This window comes from Dendronephthya gigantea, unplaced genomic scaffold, assembly GCF_004324835.1.
Source record: "Dendronephthya gigantea isolate DGI-Jeju-01 unplaced genomic scaffold, DenGig_1.0 000038F, whole genome shotgun sequence".
Classification (NCBI taxonomy): domain Eukaryota; kingdom Metazoa; phylum Cnidaria; class Anthozoa; order Malacalcyonacea; family Nephtheidae; genus Dendronephthya; species Dendronephthya gigantea.
Window position 1 is genome coordinate 1570285 of NW_021163048.1, and position 21435 is coordinate 1591719.

A 21435-nucleotide genomic window follows, 5' to 3' on the forward strand; every position below is an offset into this window, starting at 1 on the left:
TGTTATTCGAACGATCAATTTTAGAAAATCGAATCAAACTAAAAAAAATTAACAAACATCGAAGTAAGAATTACTCAACATTTATTCCCAACAGAATGAATGTTTTTACAGAACAAGATGTAACATTAAGAACACGTGGGTCCAATATTAAAGAAAGTTCTTAGTATTCGTCTCCTTCATCTTCACCTTCCTCTTCAACGCTATCAACGCCAACTTCTTCGTAATCCTTTTCCAAAGCAGCCAAATCCTCACGGGCTTCCGAGAACTCGCCTTCTTCCATTCCTTCACCGACATACCAATGAACGAAAGCACGTTTGGCGTACATCAGATCAAACTTATGATCAAGACGTGCCCAGGCTTCTGCGATGGCTGTAGTGTTGCTCAACATACACACGGCACGCTGCACCTTGGCGAGATCGCCACCAGGGACCACAGTGGGAGGCTGGTAGTTGATACCAACTTTGAAGCCAGTTGGACACCAATCAACAAACTGAATGGTACGCTTGGTCTTGATCGTTGCGATGGCCGCGTTCACATCTTTCGGCACCACATCACCACGGTACAACAGACAACACGCCATGTATTTACCGTGGCGTGGATCACATTTCACCATTTGATTCGCAGGCTCGAAGCAAGCGTTGGTGATTTCAGCAACGGAGAGCTGCTCATGGTAAGCCTTTTCGGCGGATATCACAGGAGCGTAGGTGGCAAGGGGGAAATGGATACGTGGGTAGGGTACGAGATTGGTCTGGAATTCTGTCAAATCAACGTTCAGAGCGCCGTCGAAACGAAGAGATGCAGTAATGGAAGACACAATCTGACCAATCAGACGGTTGAGATTGGTGTAGGTGGGTCGCTCAATATCCAAATTGCGGCGACAGATATCGTAGATAGCCTCATTGTCCACCATGAAACAGCAGTCGGAGTGCTCCAAGGTCGTGTGGGTGGTCAAAATAGAGTTGTAGGGTTCAACAACTGCGGTGGAGATTTGTGGTGCTGGGTAGACTGAAAATTCCAGTTTTGATTTCTTGCCATAATCGACCGAAAGACGTTCCATAAGCAAGGATGAGAATCCAGAACCCGTGCCACCACCAAATGAATGGAAAATAAGGAATCCTTGAAGACCAGTACATTGGTCAGCCTGAAAAGAAAGAAAAATTCCAAAGTTAAACAAAATTGTTAGAAAATAAACACCTCAATTTTCTTCACAATTTCTCCTATATGTAATGTACCATCTACACAAGTTAAACCCTTTAAAATACTTAAATCTATGCTGATTAAGAAAAATACAATCATTAACTAATACATATTTGTACACATTCAAGACACAATTTCATGATATCAGATATGAATTGTCAGACTGCCAAAGAGAGTTAGAAATACTTCACAATGTGAACATCCAATGGATCAGGTAAATACATGCAACATTTAAATATTTACATACAGTATGTTGAGTTAGATTAAGGTAACATGCAACCCTGAAATTTCAGTGCAGTCAAATCAGATACATCTTGTACAGATGTGAGCAATGTTCTAAGTATTTTAACACATTCAAACACTTCAAATATTTTGGGATAAGAGAGCTTTACAATAATGGAGCTTTAAGAATGCAATACAGTAGATGAAAATTTAGATTCTCATTACTTCATATTAGCCCCTACAGCAATTTCACATTTATTCGAAAGACAATATCTATTCAAAAATGAAAACAATTCTGAATTCAGGAAACATCAGAGGCAAAGGGAAGGATGTAGATATCTAAATTAGCATAATTTTCAAATCTAGCATTGGAAAATACTGGTAAAATTAAAAATTAATGATATTCAAATCATTAACATAATCAATTAGACATTCTATGGAAACCAAGTAGATCTCAAAGCTAAACAGAAAACTTTTTAACTGTATTTTGCATCAATGTAGATAGTATTTACAAAACGTCAAAGCGCTAATAATTTAATGTTGTTGGTTTGAAAAAACATACAAAATAGAATAAATTTTATATAGAATAAAACGAATTTACCTGGGCCAATATTAAGTAACATAGCAGACAGTACGAAAGACTTTTTATAAAACACAAAATATTAAAACTACACAGAGGCCTATAATTCGAGTTATAAGCTTTACAAATTTACAGTAAAACGAAAAATGTAATTCCACATATATAACAAGTTAGTAAATGACGGAAGTATGTGTAAGGGCGTGTTTAAAAAATTTAGGCGCCATTACTGCCACGCCAGATATTTTGCAACATACGAAATTGCAATAACTTGTCAAAGCTAAATGTCACAAATTCAAAATGATCGCACTCGGTTGTATCCATATTTTGTTATTTTGTAATCAATTGACATCAAAAACAGACTTACCAGCTTACGTATTCTGTCGAGAACAAGATCGATGAGTTCTTTGCCAACAGTGTAATGGCCGCGAGCATAATTGTTTGCCGCGTCTTCTTTGCCAGTGATCAGCTGTTCAGGATGGAACAATTGACGATACGTACCGGTTCGGACCTCATCTAGAAAGGAGAAAAAAGTTGATAAATTTAAACTAACAACTCAAAGAAGTAAAGTTAGTAAACTCTGTATTTTACTCGGTATTGTACACAACAGTGGTAAGTAAAATCCATAATTGTATCCAAAGCCATCCACACAGAATTCGCCTATTTTAGCGAAACCTACCTACAACAGTTGGTTCTAAATCAACAAACACGGCTCTAGGAACGTGTTTTCCAGCGCCAGTTTCGCTGAAGAATGTGTTGAACGAGTCATCTCCGCCACCGATCGTTTTATCGCTTGGCATCTGGCCATCGGGCTGAATTCCGTGTTCCAAGCAGTAAAGTTCCCAACAAGCGTTGCCCATTTGGACTCCGGCTTGGCCGACATGAACTGAGATACATTCACGCTGTAAATAATAAAATTATTAGCCATATTTTCGAAAATAAAGCGTACTTAAAACGTTTAAAGCCTAATTTATATTTTCGCTTCTGCCATGGCCGGCATGGCCGCAGCAGCCGCGCAGGAAAATTTGCCATCGCAAAAACATATCATGAAAAATTTGTTCGTCACAACTTGTGACAGAATGTAACAAATATAAATTGATAAAAATCAAATTAAACCTACCATTTTGAAAAAGATTAAGGTAAGGTATTGCTTTTAAACGCAAAGAGTTTGAAGTAACGACACTTTGCTTTACACAGTCTGTGATGCAATAACGAGAATCCGTTGAGAGTTTGTCTTTTGTAACACAGCTAGGCGTTGTCATGACAAAATCAGTTTCCATTGGTTCCCACAAAAAATATTTGCCTTCATTAGCATGTGACTATGCATGTGACAGGTTGTAACCATGGTTATTGCCCGCAGGAAACATGAGTAGAAAATACTTCCACTTGGTAAAGTACACATTTGAATAATCTTTCACCGTAAAAAGCGAAATGTATTACTGTAGTACTGTACGGTTGAAATTTGACTATTTGTCAGTTTAATATTCCATCCGTACAAATTAATCTATTTGTCAGTTTGAAATTCTATTTTCACGTCCTCTTTGACGACAGTGCGTTTGCTGCATTAGCTGCAACACTCTGATTAGACAGTTTCTACAACAGGTTTTGAGAACGCATAATTAACTGCATAACAACAGCAAGAAGCAACCGCTTCAATACTTAAAACTAAGTAGCCTAACTAAATCGTGACGAATGACTGAAACCCTAAACATGACTAACCTCGACGTCCTGGTTTAGCGCATATAAAAAAACAGGCGTTTTGTTGAAAAGCAAAGGCAACCTCGTATCGATATAAAGGTTGCATTCAGCTACAATATACGGCGGGAGCGAGTAGGCACCGCACCTGAATCACTCACTCGCGTTCCAGGGCCTTTTTATGGCTATATAACTGGAGGGCGAGAGCGCACAGCTCCTTTTTCAGCCCCGGGCCCAATGAGAACTTTTTGCCCCCCGCCTTAAATATTAGCAAATTAACCAAGTTTAAAAGAAAGTAATGATCTTCCCTCAACAAATCTCACTCTCCTAAGCCTGAAACAAAATTTAGAATAAAACCCGACTGTGAGATGGTATTTACTAGTATTTTTCACTTGATTGTCAGCAAAACTTGACCCTGAACTGAAGCCTGAAGCCGAAGGGTCCTTTCCCTTTCTCGCTGTACTTTTTCACTAATTCACAATTAATACAGTTCTTTCAGGACTTTGTTTTGACGACAGGTATAAAGAAGACGAAGTGTGTTTTTGTGGCTGTATTTTTCAGTTTTCAGAGACGGGCAAAAAATCGAGTTTTTCGCTGTAATATTCCTCAGTGTAGATTATCAAACTACACTTTTCGCAATATGGACAATTCACACAGTAGTTAAGTGGAATAAATATAGTCGTAGAAAAGATACCGTCTTGTAGGATAATTATAGCTTTATTATTTAAATTTTTGGGTTTTATATTTTTGTCGCCGGTATAATTGAGGTAAATATGCACGTTTTTGTGCATTTTACAATACTAACACACTAACTTCACACGGCGCTTATAACGTTTTACCGGGATAAAAAGAAGATTTAACACATTAATTTCCTCTCTTTTTGCTTGAAATTTCGCTCGCTGAAACGAGGCACATTTTATAAAAGGTTAAGACTTAAGAGCGGTCAAATTCATATTTCTTTGGGAACTGGGCGGGGGAATGGCGGGGGAATGTTTCCGGTAAGAATGTTTCAACTTACATCGATATAACTACATTCCACAGTGCAACATAACGTGCAACCTTTGCAACATCTTTCAACCAAACATTTCGCAATTATAAACAATTTCACAAAGGCCTTTACAACTAAATTACAAGACATGAAAAATGGCAAATATCAGGAAATTTACCGCTTGTTTATCAAAATATCCATTGAATAATGGAAACTTCATTCCTGCGCTAGGTCTAGGAGTATACAAATGTTCCCAGGATGATGTACATGGAACTGAAAAAGCTGTTAGTGTTGCTTTAAAGAATGGATACCCTATGATCGATACAGCAGAGGTTTACGAGTACGTAATTTTTTGTACATTTGATATTCGTACATGATATTACGCAGCCAATGCAGTTTCTTCTCTCTTACAAATGGCAAAGTCAAAGGAAATGTAAACTTCGAGTTATTATAATTATTCATGTCTTTAAATATCTATTGTTTTCACAGTCACGAAAATATTAGCATAGCGGGAAAAACGACACTACGACAGGCTGGCTACGCTACTCGTTATGTCACCCACCTACATTTTTGAATTAGGAGATTCTACAATACTATTGAAATATTGCAATGTCAGTCATTTAATATTACCCATCAAAATTGACTTGCCCTATTTTTTCATACACATAGAAATGAGGAAGAGGTTGGTAGAGGAATTAAAAACTCAGGTGTAAAAAGAGGAGATGTATATGTTGTGACAAAACTTTGGGATCAAAATGGTTATGATTATTGTTTAAAGGCATTTGAATCAAGTCTTAAACGGTATATATATTTAAAAGTGATGCTAATAGATCTGCATATTTGTTTTGGCCCCTTTGCTATGATTTATTTATTTGCAGGTTGAATATGAACTATGTGGATCTCTACTTAATGCATCGTCCTGTTGGTGATTATATATTAGAAACCTATGATGCATTCCTGACCTTGAAGGAAAGGGGTTTGGCAAAGTATACTTCAAACTTTTTTAATTACGACCACTTTTTAGGAGTAGTAAAGTTAATGTTGGAAATCTATTAGAGCATTACAATCACTATCAAATTTATATGGCCTCTTGAAAGAGTGAAAGACTATTGTCTTATTAATCAATGATCATGATATCAGCCTATTGTGGGTATTGTCAGGGCTTTCAAATTACTCTATCCTGGTAGAAAAACCTAAAAGGCACACAGGCCTCTTGAGAAGTATGCAATAGCCTTCCATCTCATCAATAACACACATGCAAGCTCACTAACTTGACTGATAGTAGCCAAATATAATCTAACAAAAAACTGCCTTAGTAGTGTTAATAATTGTTACATATAGCAATGTTATATTCAATGTTAGCTGAAACTACTAAATCTGTTAATCTTCCAGATCAATTGGTGTGTCAAACTTCAATATTGCTATGTTGGAAGGTCTGCGCAAAGCTGGAAAAGAAACCCCTGCTGTCAACCAAATAGAAATACATCCATACATGAGAAGGGATGAGCTCGTGAAATATTGCCATGACCATAACATACATGTAATGGCATTCTCACCTCTAACAAAAGGCAAACGATTGAAAGAACCTGATATGATTACCATGGCAGAAAAGTAAGAAATTACAGTGAGATGAATAGACAATTGGAGTCTTAAAGTATATTGTATACATTGTACACAAAATGTGGGCATAAAAAGGCATAATTTCTTTGCCTTCTTGACAGGTATAAAAAGACAGTATCACAGCTATTCATTCGCTGGTCCATACAATCAGGCTTTAGTGTCATTCCAAAATCATCCAATGAGAAGCGTATCATTGAAAATGCTCAAGTATTTGATTGGATTATCAGTGAGGAAGATATGGCCATTTTGGTAAATTTTTGTTGCATTGTTCAAATGTTTTCATGAATAAATTAGTACAACCCTTAGGTGTCTCATACAGATAGTCATGGCCAAAATGTTTTCTTTGTGTCCCTTCATGTAAATATATTTGCTTGTAAAAATCCTATTGCCTTTGTTACCTTATATTCTTGTTTTCTTTCAGAATTCGCAACCACAAGCCACATGTATGAACAAATCTAATTCTATTTATAATGTTCATGACATAGTCCCATCATGGATAACTTCCTAATAAATGTTTTTGGTTGGGCCAATAATCCTAGTTCATCTTAATGAATAATGTTATTGAGAAACTGTATGTATATTTAAAATGACAATAAGCCTATTGAGAAATTTGATTGACCACAGTGTTGTATCCAGGATGTGATATTTCTGAGTAGATCTGTTGCAAGAAACTGAAGAAAGGAACAATGTTTCATCTCCCTCCATTAACCTGTACATACATAAGCAGGAAAATAGCAAGAATTTGCTTTAAATTATAGACCCAAAATGCTGAGAAGAAATAAAAACGTAGTATTCATTAAACTGAAAGCAACTTTTAACAGATAAAAGTTTTGAATTAAGTAACTTCAGTTAAATGCAGAGGGGTCGATCAACTTTGGGCATACCATACCCTAAAATTCTCCTATGTACGAGAACTGTGAAGGGACTAAATTTTGTAGGTAAATACTCCTAAATGGAACTGGTGGATCTTGGGTACAACCTGGTACCCAAGGTACGAACCCCATCGTCAGTGAAAATTTCAGAGTCAAAAGGGAACATCGCGCGAGGACAATCTTAACTAGACATCTAACACATTGTCTTCCCTATCAACATCATTATCTCTGTCATAAAACTCGTTGGCCATTCTAAACCAAAAAAAAAACACACATTCAGCGCCTTTTATAGAGGTGGCAAATGAAGTAATCGGCCCAGGCTTTCTTAAGAAAGAATGGTGCAGTATATATGTATATAAAGGGGATAAAGAATGGACATAGCTACATGGGTAAACAGCTATGATCCTAGAATTTATATTTACCCTGGACCACTAAATACTGTACCTCATAAAAGTTCGGCAATTATAGTTGAAGGTATGTAAGTTTAGTCTACCAGCTTGGCGATCAATTATCTTAGAAAAATACTGTTACCTGTACAGTACTGAGAGTACTGTTACCTGCCACACTTCTCAACATTGTTGCTTAGCTTTAAAGGCGCTGAAAGTTATTCTCATGCACAAACATGATCAAAACAAGACGATATACAGCGATAATTATAAAGAATTGCCACCGATGCTAACAAACCTGTGGTAGTCTGCAGTTCTGATGTTTGCATCTTCGTCTTCTTTTCTCTTGTTTTCAATGGATATTAAATCATCAGGAACTACTTGCATTTGCACTCCAGGTGCTCCGGATATCAACTTCAGATTTTCGAAAACAGTTTGCTTAATATTCTCAAGGTACTATAACAATGATAATATAAAACAACCACGTTAATTGTACTATAATATGTATATATGACTTCTAATAAATTTCCAAAAAAGTAATATGAAAAGAGAACATAACATAAAGCCAGTAATACAGTAAGAACGGTCACGGGTGAGAGGGTAGTGGTGATGTTAACAATTTGAAGCAACCTACTACAAAATAAAAGAATATCCACTCAGAGATTATCTGGTGTTCTTAGATGTTAAGCAATGACCATCAGAATCTCCTGATCTCACGTGTACGCCAATTCCCCTAGCGTGTAACGAACTGTTCAATAGAACCAGAGTTCGTTTAAAGTTTTATGAATGATTGACTAAAACTGCCAAGCACATACTTCTACTAAGTTTTACATAATGCTAAATATCGCGTGCAGTCACCTACTGTACACACCAATACTGTATACAGGACACACGCATTGATTCTTGTATCTAAGTGTTGATATCCTTGACAGCGCATCCCGGTTAAGGTTGGGTAAACACGCGGTGGGTTAAGGGAGGGCCGGGTGCAAGAATTCCATGTTAAAAACGTATATATAAAGCTGGTTTTCCACCAGCGTTATTTTTCGAGCGAAGCGACTTTATTCTTTTGTATTTGGGCAATTTGTTCCAGATGACTGCAGTTGAGAACTCTGAAACAAAAGTAGAATGTCGCTTCGCGCGAAATATATCGCTAGTGGAAAACCGCCTTAAGACATGCGTGAACGCGTGGCCCTAATGCAGAAATTCCCAGGGATCGTAAAATACAATACAAAACTAACCTGTTTAGTGTTAGTATTTTCATGTCTCGTTAGAATTTCAGGATGTAAAGAAAAATCTGGTCCAAAATATTCGTAATATTCTAAAAGGAATATGGAAAATTATATAAATAAACTTTAGAGCTATATTTCGCTTAGGAATATTATCTTATTTTATTATATTTTTTTATTTTATTATATTATAAGATTGTTAGATAACATTCATTTCCCACTTTTCTTCGTGTACATGAATATTAGGGAGGGTATAGCTACATACTGTACTGGGCTTTATGAATTAAATTGAAATCCAATGGCAATACAGCCCTTTTTTAAAATAGGTTATTCACATGCACGTACAGTACTAGATTATTACATACCATTTTCAGGAATCTCATTACTAACTTGTTCATCAAGCAATATTGATGTTTCATACGTCCTACGAAACGCATATATAAAGACTGCTTATAATCATCAATCAAGCTGTTATACACTGTACATAGGATCAGTTATCTCTTTTTTACAACTCATTTTCTTCTCTACAATTTTAATAACAGCAAAACACTCACACATTCAGGGCCGCCGAGAGGGGGGGGGGGGAAGGGGGCATTTGCCTTCGGCCCCAAACCTGAAGGGGCCCCCGACTTAAGCCGAAAGAACCTATTAAAATTAAAGCACCTTAAAAAATTTTGGGCTCGGTGTATTATTCGCACACTAGTCGAAAGTACGAGTGACAATCATTGTTATTTTAATTTCTAAACCACAATTTCTCTCGGCGGCCCTGCACACATGCACGCACTCACACATGCACGATTAAAAAAGCTCAACATGTGACATTCTTACAGTGTCATACATATGCAGTGATATCATGCAAAATATACAACAAACATACAAAACAGTTCTCCCTCGTTTTGTGACGGCTACTATAAGTTGCACGACAAACATGCATGGGAGTAAGAGGAAGAACAGTGGATGTGCATGGTTCTTACCAACAACGAGCAACGTTACGAATTGTGTATCCTCCGCCACCCAAGACCAAGAGAGGCAAATTTAAATTCTTCGTAAACTTCACACATTCACTACAAAATCAAAGTTTATTATTTCATGTCAGTGACGCGAGTTTATGAAAGGTGCTGCAAAATTGCTAATTCCTGGAGTATATATAATGAGCTTATTTAGGCTCACTGCATTTTGTAAAGGCCCGGTTACACTATGCAACTTTCCTTGCAACTTGCAATGAATTCTACTTCTGAGGCATCTAAAGTTGAAAACTTTAAAGTTGCAAACGTCTTCTTATAACATTTCGAATACTCTTTACAAATAAACATCTCTCAAAATTATAATTGCGTTGCAAGTTGCAAGGAAAATTGCATAGTGTAAAAGCGCCTTAACTAAGTCTCGGTCTTTTCATTCCCGATATTGATATTGAAAACCAGTTTTTCAATCTGTATTACTGTAAGTTTAAAACAATACTAAAGAAACAAGCTTTCGTCACGTTCTTGTATTTGGTATACCAAGAAACAATATTTTTTGTGTCAACTGATCTCCTGCGATATTTTCAAAAAAATAACATGCACTCTCAATCTTTCACAGACATCAGATAGCGTGACATTAATTTGGATAGTGTCAAAAAAAATGTCATGCCTTCGTAAATTTTTAACTCACACGTACATACCCGTGACCTTTGATGCTTAAGTTGAAACAACCCAGTCGATCACAACCAAGAGAATCAGCACCGCACTGCAAGAAAAATCGTGAAGAATGGTAAACAAGTGCATACTATAGTACTAATAGTAGGCGGAGTTATACTACCTATAGCCACCATCAGGACCGTCGCTATAAGCTTAATTGGGAAGAGGGGGAGGGGGGTGTGAAATAATATATTTTTTATGCCTGTACTGACTGATTTCTTATTTGATATAGCAATTTTTTTACGCTTATTTGAACATGAACATATAAACATGAGCACACACAAGCTTCCAACGATGGCCCTGGCCGCCATTAAGGAGAAGAAGCCTCCTAAGAGTAAGATGATCAATATTGCCTCAGTGGGTTTTTCTTCACCTCACTATGTTACCCTGTGCTGTATGGTTTTAACCTAACTGTCAAACGAATAAAATTGCTATTCCGTACACAGAACTAAAATATTTCTGTATGTACTGGGGATGGGTTTTGTACTGAGTTGATTTATTGACAATATGTGTTAATGTATGTATGTGTACATTATTTCCTGTATAAAAACTTGCCTGTAGAACAATGCACGAAGGTTGGTAGATATTGACAACTTGACTCACAATTGGCTTAAACAAACTAAAAAATCCTGGAAAAAGAAAACTTAATTCAGACGAAATCTTCATGATTGGATGTTCTGAGGGTTCAGAAGAGTTAACAGAATACACTGTATTCCTTAGCAACAAGAAGAGAGGATAATGGACACTTTTAGGTTATAATGTGGACATATACATAGCATACGGATTGCGTCTGGACTTACCATGATCATCAATTCCATCCCGAAGTGGCACATTTACTGAATAATAGCGTCCATTATCGACTCCGTTCTCGTACATGTCTCCTACAATATACAAGAAAGGAACTTAATCTCCACCGGCTTAACCATGCCTATTATTCATGGTAAACCTTCAAGGTGCCCACATGCATGAATCACGTACATATACACCCCTAACAGCTGTTAAATTAATATATTTACCACGTACATATACACCCCTAACAGCTGTTAAATTAATATATTTACACAAATGCCAGTTAATAGGAATATTATAAATGATTGCATTAAAATTAAAACTAAAATCAAAGAGTCAATGAAAACAATGAACGGATTTTCCGCGTCCTTTTATACAGATCGATTGACAGTGACAATGAGGGGTATATATGTACAGTAGTAGTACGTATCAGATCACAGTTGCATACAGGGGCGACCAAGGATGCATGGTGATATCATCATATGATAACCTAATACAGAAGTGCATCACGTATCGCTCACCAGTTCCGGGAAAAAAATGGTTTCCATATTTATGAAAAGACAATGTCATGACACGATCGGTAAGATAGAAAGCTTCCTAAAACGAAAATTTAACTACTATTAGTATACTGTACTATTGTTCACCATTTTTATTGTATTCACCGTATTCTAAGTCCGTTTTCTATGTTGTAGCTACTACGCCTAATTTGTTGATAAAACCAGATAAAACCTTTGCAGATAAAGAAGCGACAAAATTTTATAGGCATCAAAGTACTGTACCTGCACACCATCGCCATGGTGGATATCAATATCAATATATAGCACTCGCGGGTGGTACCTAAATTGGAAAAAAAATTGCGTTATTTCGCGCAGATTTTAAAAGGCAGCTTGCCTCGCGCGGGCAAAGAGAATGCAATAGAAAACCCGTCGTAAGGGGAAAGGTCTATTTTTGTATGTAAACAAAAAGTACCTCATAGTGCTCTCATATCCATATATTACTTACTTTAACAATTCTAAAACTGAGATTACTATATCGTTCACGTAACAAAATCCAGATGCCTAAACAAGAAAAATATCATGTCTTTGCTACATTAGCTTGAATCCAATAATTATCAATATGTTCACTCCTCCATCTTTTCTTTCCCCGTTGATCTCTATCCAGCCCTGACAAAGCCCTCCCAGATAAAGGAATATACATATAGCTCTGGAGGTGTGATGTCAAAGGTGCTACACAATAACCAGGAAACATTCTATACTGTACATTACTGAATATGTACGAGTAGATTGACCTACAGATCTGCTGGCTGACACAATTTTTGTTAGCTTCTACAAATTATATCTATAATTGTAACCATGACTGCTAGTATTTAGCATTTCAAATCAAATGCTTTTGATGCATGTTCTTTGAGGATTTTCAAATGGTTTTTTGCTTGCCCATGTTAACACTGTGCAAATACCGACAACTTTTTTTTTACTTTTTACAATTACATACCTCAAACTTCTTAGCATGATGTAAACCACCAGCCCAGTTAATTGCAATGTCACAACTCTAAAGAATGGGAAATAGGGAAAAAAATGAAAAAAAATTTTATATCTAGGTAGAAGGATGAAAGCTAAAAGGAGAGTAAGAAAAATAAGTAACAAAATCAAATGATAAAAGCCTAATAATGTCAATGGCTTGACCGGACCTTGTTGTTCAATATTTGATGGCAAATAAAAAAAAACTTACCTCATGATTCAGTTGTACTGCACCCTGAAGAGATGCACCAGTGTATATTGAACAAAACTCATAAAGACCAGGGAAAACTGGGCTAGAATTACAAAAAAGTGAAAAAGTAAGAAAAGACTGTTTTAATGATTTGGATGAGTCAGCTTTATTTGTTATTTTATAGATGCATAACTACAGTGAAATACAGTGTAGTTACTAGCAGTACTTAGTACTGTAAATTATCAAGAAAATAAAATCTTTCATCTTGGATGAGGTCAAAAAAGAACAGGAAAACATACCAGTCCTCACCAACATTGAAACGATTTATGCTGTTTGACTGAGAAACTGGTTGACTGGTAATCCTAAACATTCAAACAACAATCAAATATTAATTAATGTTTCAAGATGGAAATTTGTAAATTTCAAGTAATAATATTTTCAAATCAGGTCCCCTATATCTCTTGAAATCAATTACTTGAGAAAGATTCGTGGGAAACAAACCTTTCCAAATATTTTATATAATCTTCTGAGTGAAATGAGCACATATCATGTATGGTAGCTTTGTATGGCTTGTAAACCTAAAAAGTTAACATTTAATACTTATTATATATATATAAGTGATATAGGAAAAGGAAAAGAAAGACTTATTGGCCATTTTTATTTCTTGAACACTGTCAAATGCTAGCAAGTACACATGATGATCAGCAGTGTTGGATTTGCTTGACTTGGCTTGTTCCATGCAGATTTTTATTTCATCTAAAGAAATATAATGTTACCTCCATCTTTTTATAAAGACCATAGTTCAATATTAGACTATGAGTAAGTGCAAGACGATGAGGTTTCATTGGATGACTTGGCCCTAAAATAGCATTGAAATAAATTTATTAAGAAATTAATTTTGAGCATAAGGCCTGTTTCAGTCGAACTTTTCATTTCCCGAATCTAATGCAAATTAATTTAAACAAAGACTTTAGATCATTAACATAAGGTTCTGCACATCAAAAGTTTGACGTTTGAAACGGGCCTAAGATTGGCAATTTTTGACTGCTGGTAATTTTATTTAATTCTAGTGGCTGCTACAGTTATTCATGTCTGTTTTTGGTTGCCAATTTTACCTAATCTGGCCTTTAGCTGCCTGTACTTGGCCCCTGTCTTGTGTGCATAGTTACGTATCAGCCACAACAGATACCTGTGATGTAGTCAACTCTGGCCAAAATAAATTGACATATTCTCTGTGTATGATCATGTCATCATGAATGTAAATACTGTTTATTTGGGCTCCTCATTCTGACCCTGTGCAATACTATGAAAACTCACCATAGTGAAAATTGCCTACTTCTTCATCATAAAAATAAGATACTCGTCTCTTTGACATCGTATTAAAGTTGAGTAATATTTTATAAAATCTCGATTCAACTTTCCTTCATCACTTGCTAGGCGAGGATAGACCAGGCTGCACTGCCTGCACACATTTTTATATATATCCTCACAAACTATCCAGACCTGTATACACAACGTCTTATCTTTGATGAAAATTACATGAAGATCTCCAACGACTCTTACAAACCCTACACATAATACATTGCAATATCAATATCAGATTGTTTATCAGTGCTATTGTCTACATTTTTTTTTAAATAAAAAAATTTAATTCAATAGTTTTTTTGAGATGATTGACTGTTTTGAGCCTGCGAAACAGTACGAACCATGAAGAACTTTATGTAATTATCAATAATTGTCAGTAAAGTTCGTCCGGACGTCCGGACAATAAACAATTATTGAATGAGGCTGAGCATGATATCAAGAATTATTCAGACCAAAGTCAATGTTATCTGCCGAAGCAAAGCTGAGGATGCAAGTTCGATCTAAAAAAATAATTATTGGACGATGAGGCGATGAGCACGTCAGCAGCTGAAATTACGTATTAAATACAGAATATTGAGAATTAGCCATTTCCCAATCGAGCAGGGTACTGGGTCTAGTCGCAACCGAAAAGCATCTAAGGACTGCTTGGAGGGACAAATGATTTAGTGGATTTCAGCCTGAAATCCACTAAATCATTTGTCTCTCCAAAGAGCCATAGATGCTTTGCGGTTTGCGACTAGACCCAGTCCCCTGCTCGATTCGGCAATGGCTAATTAACCGTTGCTTCTGACCAATCAGGAACGACAATACACACAAATTGTATACTTATAGTGTATAATCGTAACTTTAGTCTTTACGTATCAGTTTTTGCCAAATGTTTAACATCTGGTTCCTATTATATATTTTTTAATATTTTTCTATTGATTTTTTTTCATTCTCTCTTCTTTTTCATTATCGTTACTCGTTATTCTCAAAAGGAAAAGTTTGATAGCTAAATGAAATCTTGATAATAATTCCAATAATATCTGATTTTTTTCACTTGAAATGATTATCGCGTGAACATTTATTAACTATATGTAATCATCTCATCTTAGTGGATCAATTGAATCAATTCATTTTTTGCATGCATGGCTGTTTTCTCTTTTTCCAACTGGATTGTTTTTGATTAAATATACTCGATTACCCTATTAGCCTGTAGGGAATTTTGACTATGTCGAGAAGATTAGAGGAACACATAAAAACACTGAGAATTTTTTATTTTTATCCATACATAATAGTCTACGAGCACTCGCGTGATCAACACGTTGTTGGCAAAAGATCGCTTTCATTTATGTAATGACTAAATGACATACGTCCACCATATTGCTTGTAAACACCAACATGGTCGCTCTGACGTCATGTGAAAACCACCCATGATTATTATGTACGTACTCGACCGTCTGTCGCCTACAATTAGCAGCGACCGTCAGCCTGCAGACCCAAAATATGGCGTGGTTTTTTACTATTTCAACATTCGACCGGCTATCAGGAAAATCTATATCTATAATTAATAATTTGTTCTTTGACCTTTCCGCAAACAGTATTCACGGATATAATAAAATACTATTCATTCATTTCATTGTAATGGCGTTTGGCAGGTGCGTGCTTTGAGGTCAGCGATATTAAGAAGTTCAAGTGTTCCCAAAGGCCATGGTAAGCTGTTTGTTTTCAAGACGTGTGGAAATAGGGAATTCGTCGTAATTATGAGGATAACAAGGGTATGACATGCACTCAAAAAATCTGGTTTTAAAATAATCGGTTTACTTAGTCTTTTTAGTGGATAAAGTATATGTAAATTTGAACCAAAAAGACATATAGATAAAGTATCTACATCCAACAAAAAGGGGGGTGGTATTTTGACGCAGTGCGTGCGAAACACTCAGTCACAATGCACAATTCACATTGATTTAGTGAAATGGATTCAGTGAACATAATATAACGAAAAATATTCATTAAAAGCGCAAAGTACATTGTGTAAAAGCATGAAACTCGAATTGATAAAATCAGTACCTAATTCGAAGGCTCTGAAGACCATTGCAATAGGTTTCTCATGGCGACCGGCATGTTGATAGATCCCTTTCTACAATGTAATTTTCATATAAATTCTTGCGTGGGTATCTGTTATCAGCATATTCCATATTATCTTTCGACCGTCAAGCAGGTTCCTTTCCGAAATATATTTTCGATTCTTTAAACCCTTTTCTTTATTCTATCGTTGAACAATTCATTTACAATAAGCTTTACGCATCAATCCCACGCTGCGGGTATTTGTCTGCTTTCTTCAAAGAAGAAATAAGTTTATCATATTATCAAGAACATTTTTCATTTCCGGCTGAATTAAGAATCGTTTTCTTTTACTATTATTCGACCTTATATTTAATATATTTAGTTTTGTTAACGTTGTACTTTTTTACTTTGCATTCTGAACCGATGGCATATTCGACTGTCAATTGCATATTTGTTTCTCTCAACTGTAGTATAATATATGCAACTTGGTTTTACTAAATCTGCAAGAGTTCCATGCAACTCTCTGTTGGATTGCGTATTTCTGAATAAGAATGCTCATATATAGTTCTATTGAAGAGAGTGCGGTTCATAGAATAGTTGGACTGGATTAAAATAGAACATGTTTGACCAAACTTCATTTTACTATCTTCTGGCCTTTGTTTTCCTTCTTCGAATTCACCTGATGACGCTTATAATGTTGATTTGGCGTAATAATTCAGCTAATCTGAGTATAATTAGTCACAGACCCTGATTTATGTTTTATAGCATTCCCATCTTGCTTTCTCGGTCTAGCGTATCGACCATATTTTTCTTCTCTTGTATTACTTTGTTTTATTTTCCACTTTATCAGATAATTAATTAAGCAACTGATTAGAATTGTAAGGCTGATAATCTCGCGCGGTATATGACTTTATCTCATGAGATCATCTGCGTCGGTCTGTCAACTAATTCCCGTCTAAGTTATTTAAAACCCAATAACTATACTGCACTTTTGAAATACAGGGACAAATAAGGTAAATGTCAATTTTTTTTTAAATACTCATACAATGTTTCAAATCTTTTAAGATGATTTTAATGACGACATGTATCTATTCTAAGCATGTCATATCTGGAATTTATCTACATGTATCCCATATTTCAGTGATAATGCAGCACTAATAAACTTTCATATCTGATTGCTTTAAATGACATTGGATGATTTATTCATTCTTCTCTAAAAACACTGTGCCTGCTGTGCGCCTGTGTCGCTATACAGTTTGTCGGAACGTATTTCTTCAAGGAAACAACTCTTCATCGTAAACAGAATTCATAGTTAATCGCTTACGGATATTCAATTAATTGGTCCACTTAAAAATGATTACTCATTTTAATATTCCTTTTCGATGTCTCCAAAATAGATCGCATGCAATTAAATGTATTCACCTCATTAAATTTTGCGGAAGCATTGACCTTCACTGGAATGCAATTAAGTAGTACGTCAATACCTTTTTTTGTGGTAATCCCGTCAGCTCAACCAAATAGAACACTAAATTTTCTTCACTTCACTAAGTTTGGGAAGACAAACGTAAAACATTGTCAATATATATGAAGTGTGAATCATGTAGCTAAGTACGTGATCGAGCAATGAAACTGATAATGGCATATTTCTAGCACAGAAAAATGTTTGAGTGAGACGAAAACGCGGCAAATCAAACTGAATGGAAGCGATAATTTAAATTAGTGCACCGAAAAGTCATACGGCGTGGTTCACGTGTTATCAGTCTGTCCACGAGATGGACACCCATGTAAATATAAACTGCACTATATTAGTATATACCAGACCTTCTGTCTCTCGAGAGCGACAGCATGACTCACCCACAATAACACCAGCATGCCTGACAGGATTCAGTTAGGAAAGGCGGGGGGCGGGGGATGGGGTTAAAGCAAGTAATTCTTTAACAATTGATGTTGTGGCAAGTCCTCAACCGATATTTCTAATTGAACTGACTTTAGACTGAAAGTTATGTTTCATGTTAATTTTTGTTTAAACTTTGTTGTAGACGTTGAAGTACCATGCAGTGAATGATTATAAGTAAAACTCATTTACAGATGGTCATACTGAGATATCAGATATGCTACAAGCAAGCCAAATATAATTTAAATAATGTATATGAATCTATTCACCGGCTTTAATGCTTTGGTATGTCGCTGGTTTATTGTAGTTCAAGTGGTCCCGGAGGGCCTATGCAAGCTGTTTGTAAAACTGTTCACACCAACAAAGAAATTAAGAGCATAACAAGGGTATGATTAGTATATATACTGATATATGAACACAGAAAATTAGGAGTTTCTCGATAAAAAAGGATTGTAGCCTAAACAACTATAAGGCCACAATCCTGTTTTGGCGTTGGACCAGAATCGACCACTCCCAAATATTTTTTTCCGACATTTCTCTGAACGCTTAACACGAGAGCTTTTCCGTTCCAACGATAAACAGAAAAACGTACAGGCACTTTTGATGAACGAAAAGTGTGAAAATTCACTTACTCATTCCCGATTCGTCTTGTCTGCCTAACAGTTTTTATAGGGCAGCGAAAAAAAGACGAGGGAGAACAAGGACAGGGGGGGTTGAACATATAAAAAAGTTTATATGAAGGTTATATTGCATAAAACTGCAAATATACACTCTTTTGCGCTACCACATACACAATTCACAATACATTCACGACGTGACCAATGTTGATATATTGAATGCTCTATTAAATCATACCATAGACAATCCAGAAGATGTCTTCTGGAATCTGGATTGTCTATGATCAAACTCGTGTTGTTCACCTCGCTGACAAGTTGCAGTGTGCTCAATGCTGTCAATAAAATACTAGTATCGTATACGTTTGAAAAACAGGCAACGTATTTGATTAATATAGGTTGGCGTCTTTCATCGCAAGAGTGATTGAAGGCGATATTTATTATTAAGTGCAATTAATTGAAAAAAAAGGATTAACGCATTCAAACAGGCACTGCCAAAATGAGACGGCATACTTGGTTAAAAACTGTCATAATTTAAAATATAAGATGGACACAATGGACGATGGACACTTGTAACCACTCGGTACCTTATAGCGGAATTTTCTTTTACGTATATTGTCTTGCATGGGAACACGAACACTGTCAACATATGACTCGTCAAACCTTTTCAGTCAAACCATTTGTATCAGTACCACACAGGTCCAGACTGCAGACATGGGAATTTTATTGAACTATCATTGAACAATACAGTGGGGGTCAAAAGTCTGAGTCCAGTCGATAATTTTTCTTAATTTACAATAAATGAGAGGATACTTGTGTGTTGGAGATTGGATATCGTGATCTGAACTTGCGCATTTTATGATAGCAATATCCCCACATGTTTTCTATTTAATTCGTATGATATTTAAATTGTACAAGAAATGCGGATTATTTTTTTGTGGATTAAAGATCGCAAAGAGAGGGCCAACAATGCATGAAGGGGGATGTCTCAGCCAAATATTTATGTGAGGTTATATGTGTCAAAGGAAAAGTTGGAAACCGGTTTTGTGAATCAGGTTCGTATTCAATTAAATGAAGATCTGGGAGAGCAAGCGCTAAAAAGAGTCAAAAGTCCGAGTCCGGTCAACATGGTGTCGTATTGATATAGCGGTTCATGTGCATAATGATCACGATATAAAATTTAACAAAAATTGGCGCTGTTCTAACATTTTGTATGACCTATTTTACGTCTCAAAACAGCTTTGACCTTAATTTTATGGCATAGAGTGAGAGTGGACCAGTTTTGTTAGCATGCACTACCGGCGCAATTCTTTTCCAACCTTGATTAAGAATGGTCCATTGGTTTTCCTTCTACTTTTGCAATCTTCCTTTTCAGAAGTAGTTCTTTCAGGAGTAGCGATTGAATACGTATACCTGCTTCACAAAACGTTCCCAACTTTTCCTTCGACACATGTATAATCTAGCTCACCTCAATTATTTGCTGAGACATCCCTTCATGCTGGCCCTCTCCTTGCCATCTATGGTCAACAAAAAGAAAAATCCGCATTTCTTGTAACATTTAAATACCATACGAATTAACAAGAAAACTTATGGCGAACATTACTATATAATAAAATACGCAAGTTCAGATCAACATATCCAATATCCAACTCACAAGATATCATTTTTTTGTAAATTAAGAAAAATCATCGACTAGAGCGGCACAGACTTTTGACCCCCACTGTATATTCAACTTAGGTAATATAATAAGCCATCACGCAGGTCTTTTTCTTATTACAGCAAGGCAGCTTGTATAGTGCTAGACAATCTGATAGAATTGAGAGAATTAAATTTATCAGTTAACGTTGAAGTTGACTGTAATCTGCTGATCTGTAACGCCCACTGAGAATGTCTGAAACACTGATGCAGCGTGTCTCAAAAAGAATTGTTTAGAGATTCAAAATCCAACAAAATTTATCCTACATGCTGTGAAATAGTTTCAAACACATCTTTTTATGAAAAAATTATATTAATTGTTCGCAATATTTGTTAAATGTGAAGACATGCACTATGTTTTTCTAAATTATCTTCTTTATTCATTGGATTTCAAGAAGGCGATTTTTATTTTTCCAATCAAACAAATGGATGAGTGTTAACATGGTATATCAAATCAGAAGTTTTTATCTATGTTTTTATCAGGCGAGAAAAAAAAAGGCTATATACGATGTAATATTTCACTTATCCGACTAATCCTGCAAAATATGGATTATGTACGAGTGTCATCCTCAGGGTGGATAATCGTTTCATACATCAAATATTTCGTGAGGTTTTACACATTACATGCAGTAATCTCTATTAACACCTGAACACAGGCGACAGGATTAAAAATATGATATGAATTTGAACTAGAAACTGAAATATATATCTACTTCTTGAACCTAGGAAAGACCAGCCTGTGTAGGTGTAATGCGTTATGCGTCACACAGCGCTATCGAACATACGGTGTTTGTTTAACCACTTACAAGTGAGGTGATTACCCTACATGTAAAAATGATATTTCCCATATTTTTGCCACATCGATT

General features: G+C 35.9%; 3 protein-coding genes across 3 annotated transcripts; 1 reads left to right on the top strand and 2 right to left on the bottom strand.

Annotated features, from left to right (window-relative positions):
* Positions 1-64: 64 nt before the first annotated feature.
* On the bottom strand, positions 65-3228 carry LOC114526456 (tubulin alpha-1A chain). The gene is made up of 4 exons (XM_028548061.1): positions 3117-3228; positions 2676-2898; positions 2364-2512; positions 65-1141 (listed from the first exon to the last, which is right to left on the bottom strand). Exons 1-4 carry the CDS (start codon positions 3117-3119, stop codon positions 161-163), a joined length of 1356 nt encoding a protein of 451 aa, XP_028403862.1. The 5' UTR covers positions 3120-3228; the 3' UTR covers positions 65-160.
* An 831-nt stretch (positions 3229-4059) lies between these two features.
* Positions 4060-6826, top strand: LOC114526497 (glyoxal reductase-like). Its single transcript, XM_028548111.1, has 8 exons — positions 4060-4072; positions 4630-4689; positions 4911-5019; positions 5349-5480; positions 5558-5665; positions 6072-6290; positions 6401-6548; positions 6721-6826. The coding sequence occupies exons 1-8, from the start codon at positions 4060-4062 to the stop codon at positions 6805-6807; spliced, it is 876 nt and encodes a 291-aa protein (XP_028403912.1). The 3' UTR covers positions 6808-6826.
* A 291-nt stretch (positions 6827-7117) lies between these two features.
* On the bottom strand, positions 7118-14620 carry LOC114526457 (histone deacetylase 3-like). Its single transcript, XM_028548062.1, has 17 exons — positions 14273-14620; positions 13732-13814; positions 13457-13533; positions 13255-13317; positions 12977-13058; positions 12740-12796; positions 12251-12306; positions 12028-12085; positions 11770-11845; positions 11260-11340; positions 11015-11088; positions 10444-10508; positions 9758-9847; positions 9149-9207; positions 8796-8875; positions 7856-8013; positions 7118-7423 (listed from the first exon to the last, which is right to left on the bottom strand). Exons 1-17 carry the CDS (start codon positions 14328-14330, stop codon positions 7357-7359), a joined length of 1284 nt encoding a protein of 427 aa, XP_028403863.1. The 5' UTR covers positions 14331-14620; the 3' UTR covers positions 7118-7356.
* Positions 14621-21435: the final 6815 nt, after the last annotated feature.

What these genes read in the sequence shown, in the direction of transcription:
- LOC114526456 (XM_028548061.1), bottom strand. An exon ending in TTTAGAACCAACTGTTGTAG is followed by an intron (nt 2,513 to 2,675) that starts GTAGGTTTCGCT and finishes TCTCCTTTCTAG; the next exon opens with ATGAGGTCCGAACCGGTACG. An exon ending in TCGACAGAATACGTAAGCTG is followed by an intron (nt 1,142 to 2,363) that starts GTAAGTCTGTTT and finishes CTTTCTTTTCAG; the next exon opens with GCTGACCAATGTACTGGTCT.
- LOC114526497 (XM_028548111.1), top strand. An exon ending in AAGGAAAGGGGTTTGGCAAA is followed by an intron (nt 5,666 to 6,071) that starts GTATACTTCAAA and finishes TTAATCTTCCAG; the next exon opens with ATCAATTGGTGTGTCAAACT. An exon ending in ATGATTACCATGGCAGAAAA is followed by an intron (nt 6,291 to 6,400) that starts GTAAGAAATTAC and finishes CCTTCTTGACAG; the next exon opens with GTATAAAAAGACAGTATCAC.
- LOC114526457 (XM_028548062.1), bottom strand. Translation starts at nt 14,330, where the DNA reads ATGTCAAAGAGACGAGTATCTTATTTTTATGATGAAGAAGTAGGCAAT. An exon ending in ACCATGGCGATGGTGTGCAG is followed by an intron (nt 11,846 to 12,027) that starts GTACAGTACTTT and finishes TTTTCGTTTTAG; the next exon opens with GAAGCTTTCTATCTTACCGA. An exon ending in CCATTTTTTTCCCGGAACTG is followed by an intron (nt 11,341 to 11,769) that starts GTGAGCGATACG and finishes TGTATATTGTAG; the next exon opens with GAGACATGTACGAGAACGGA.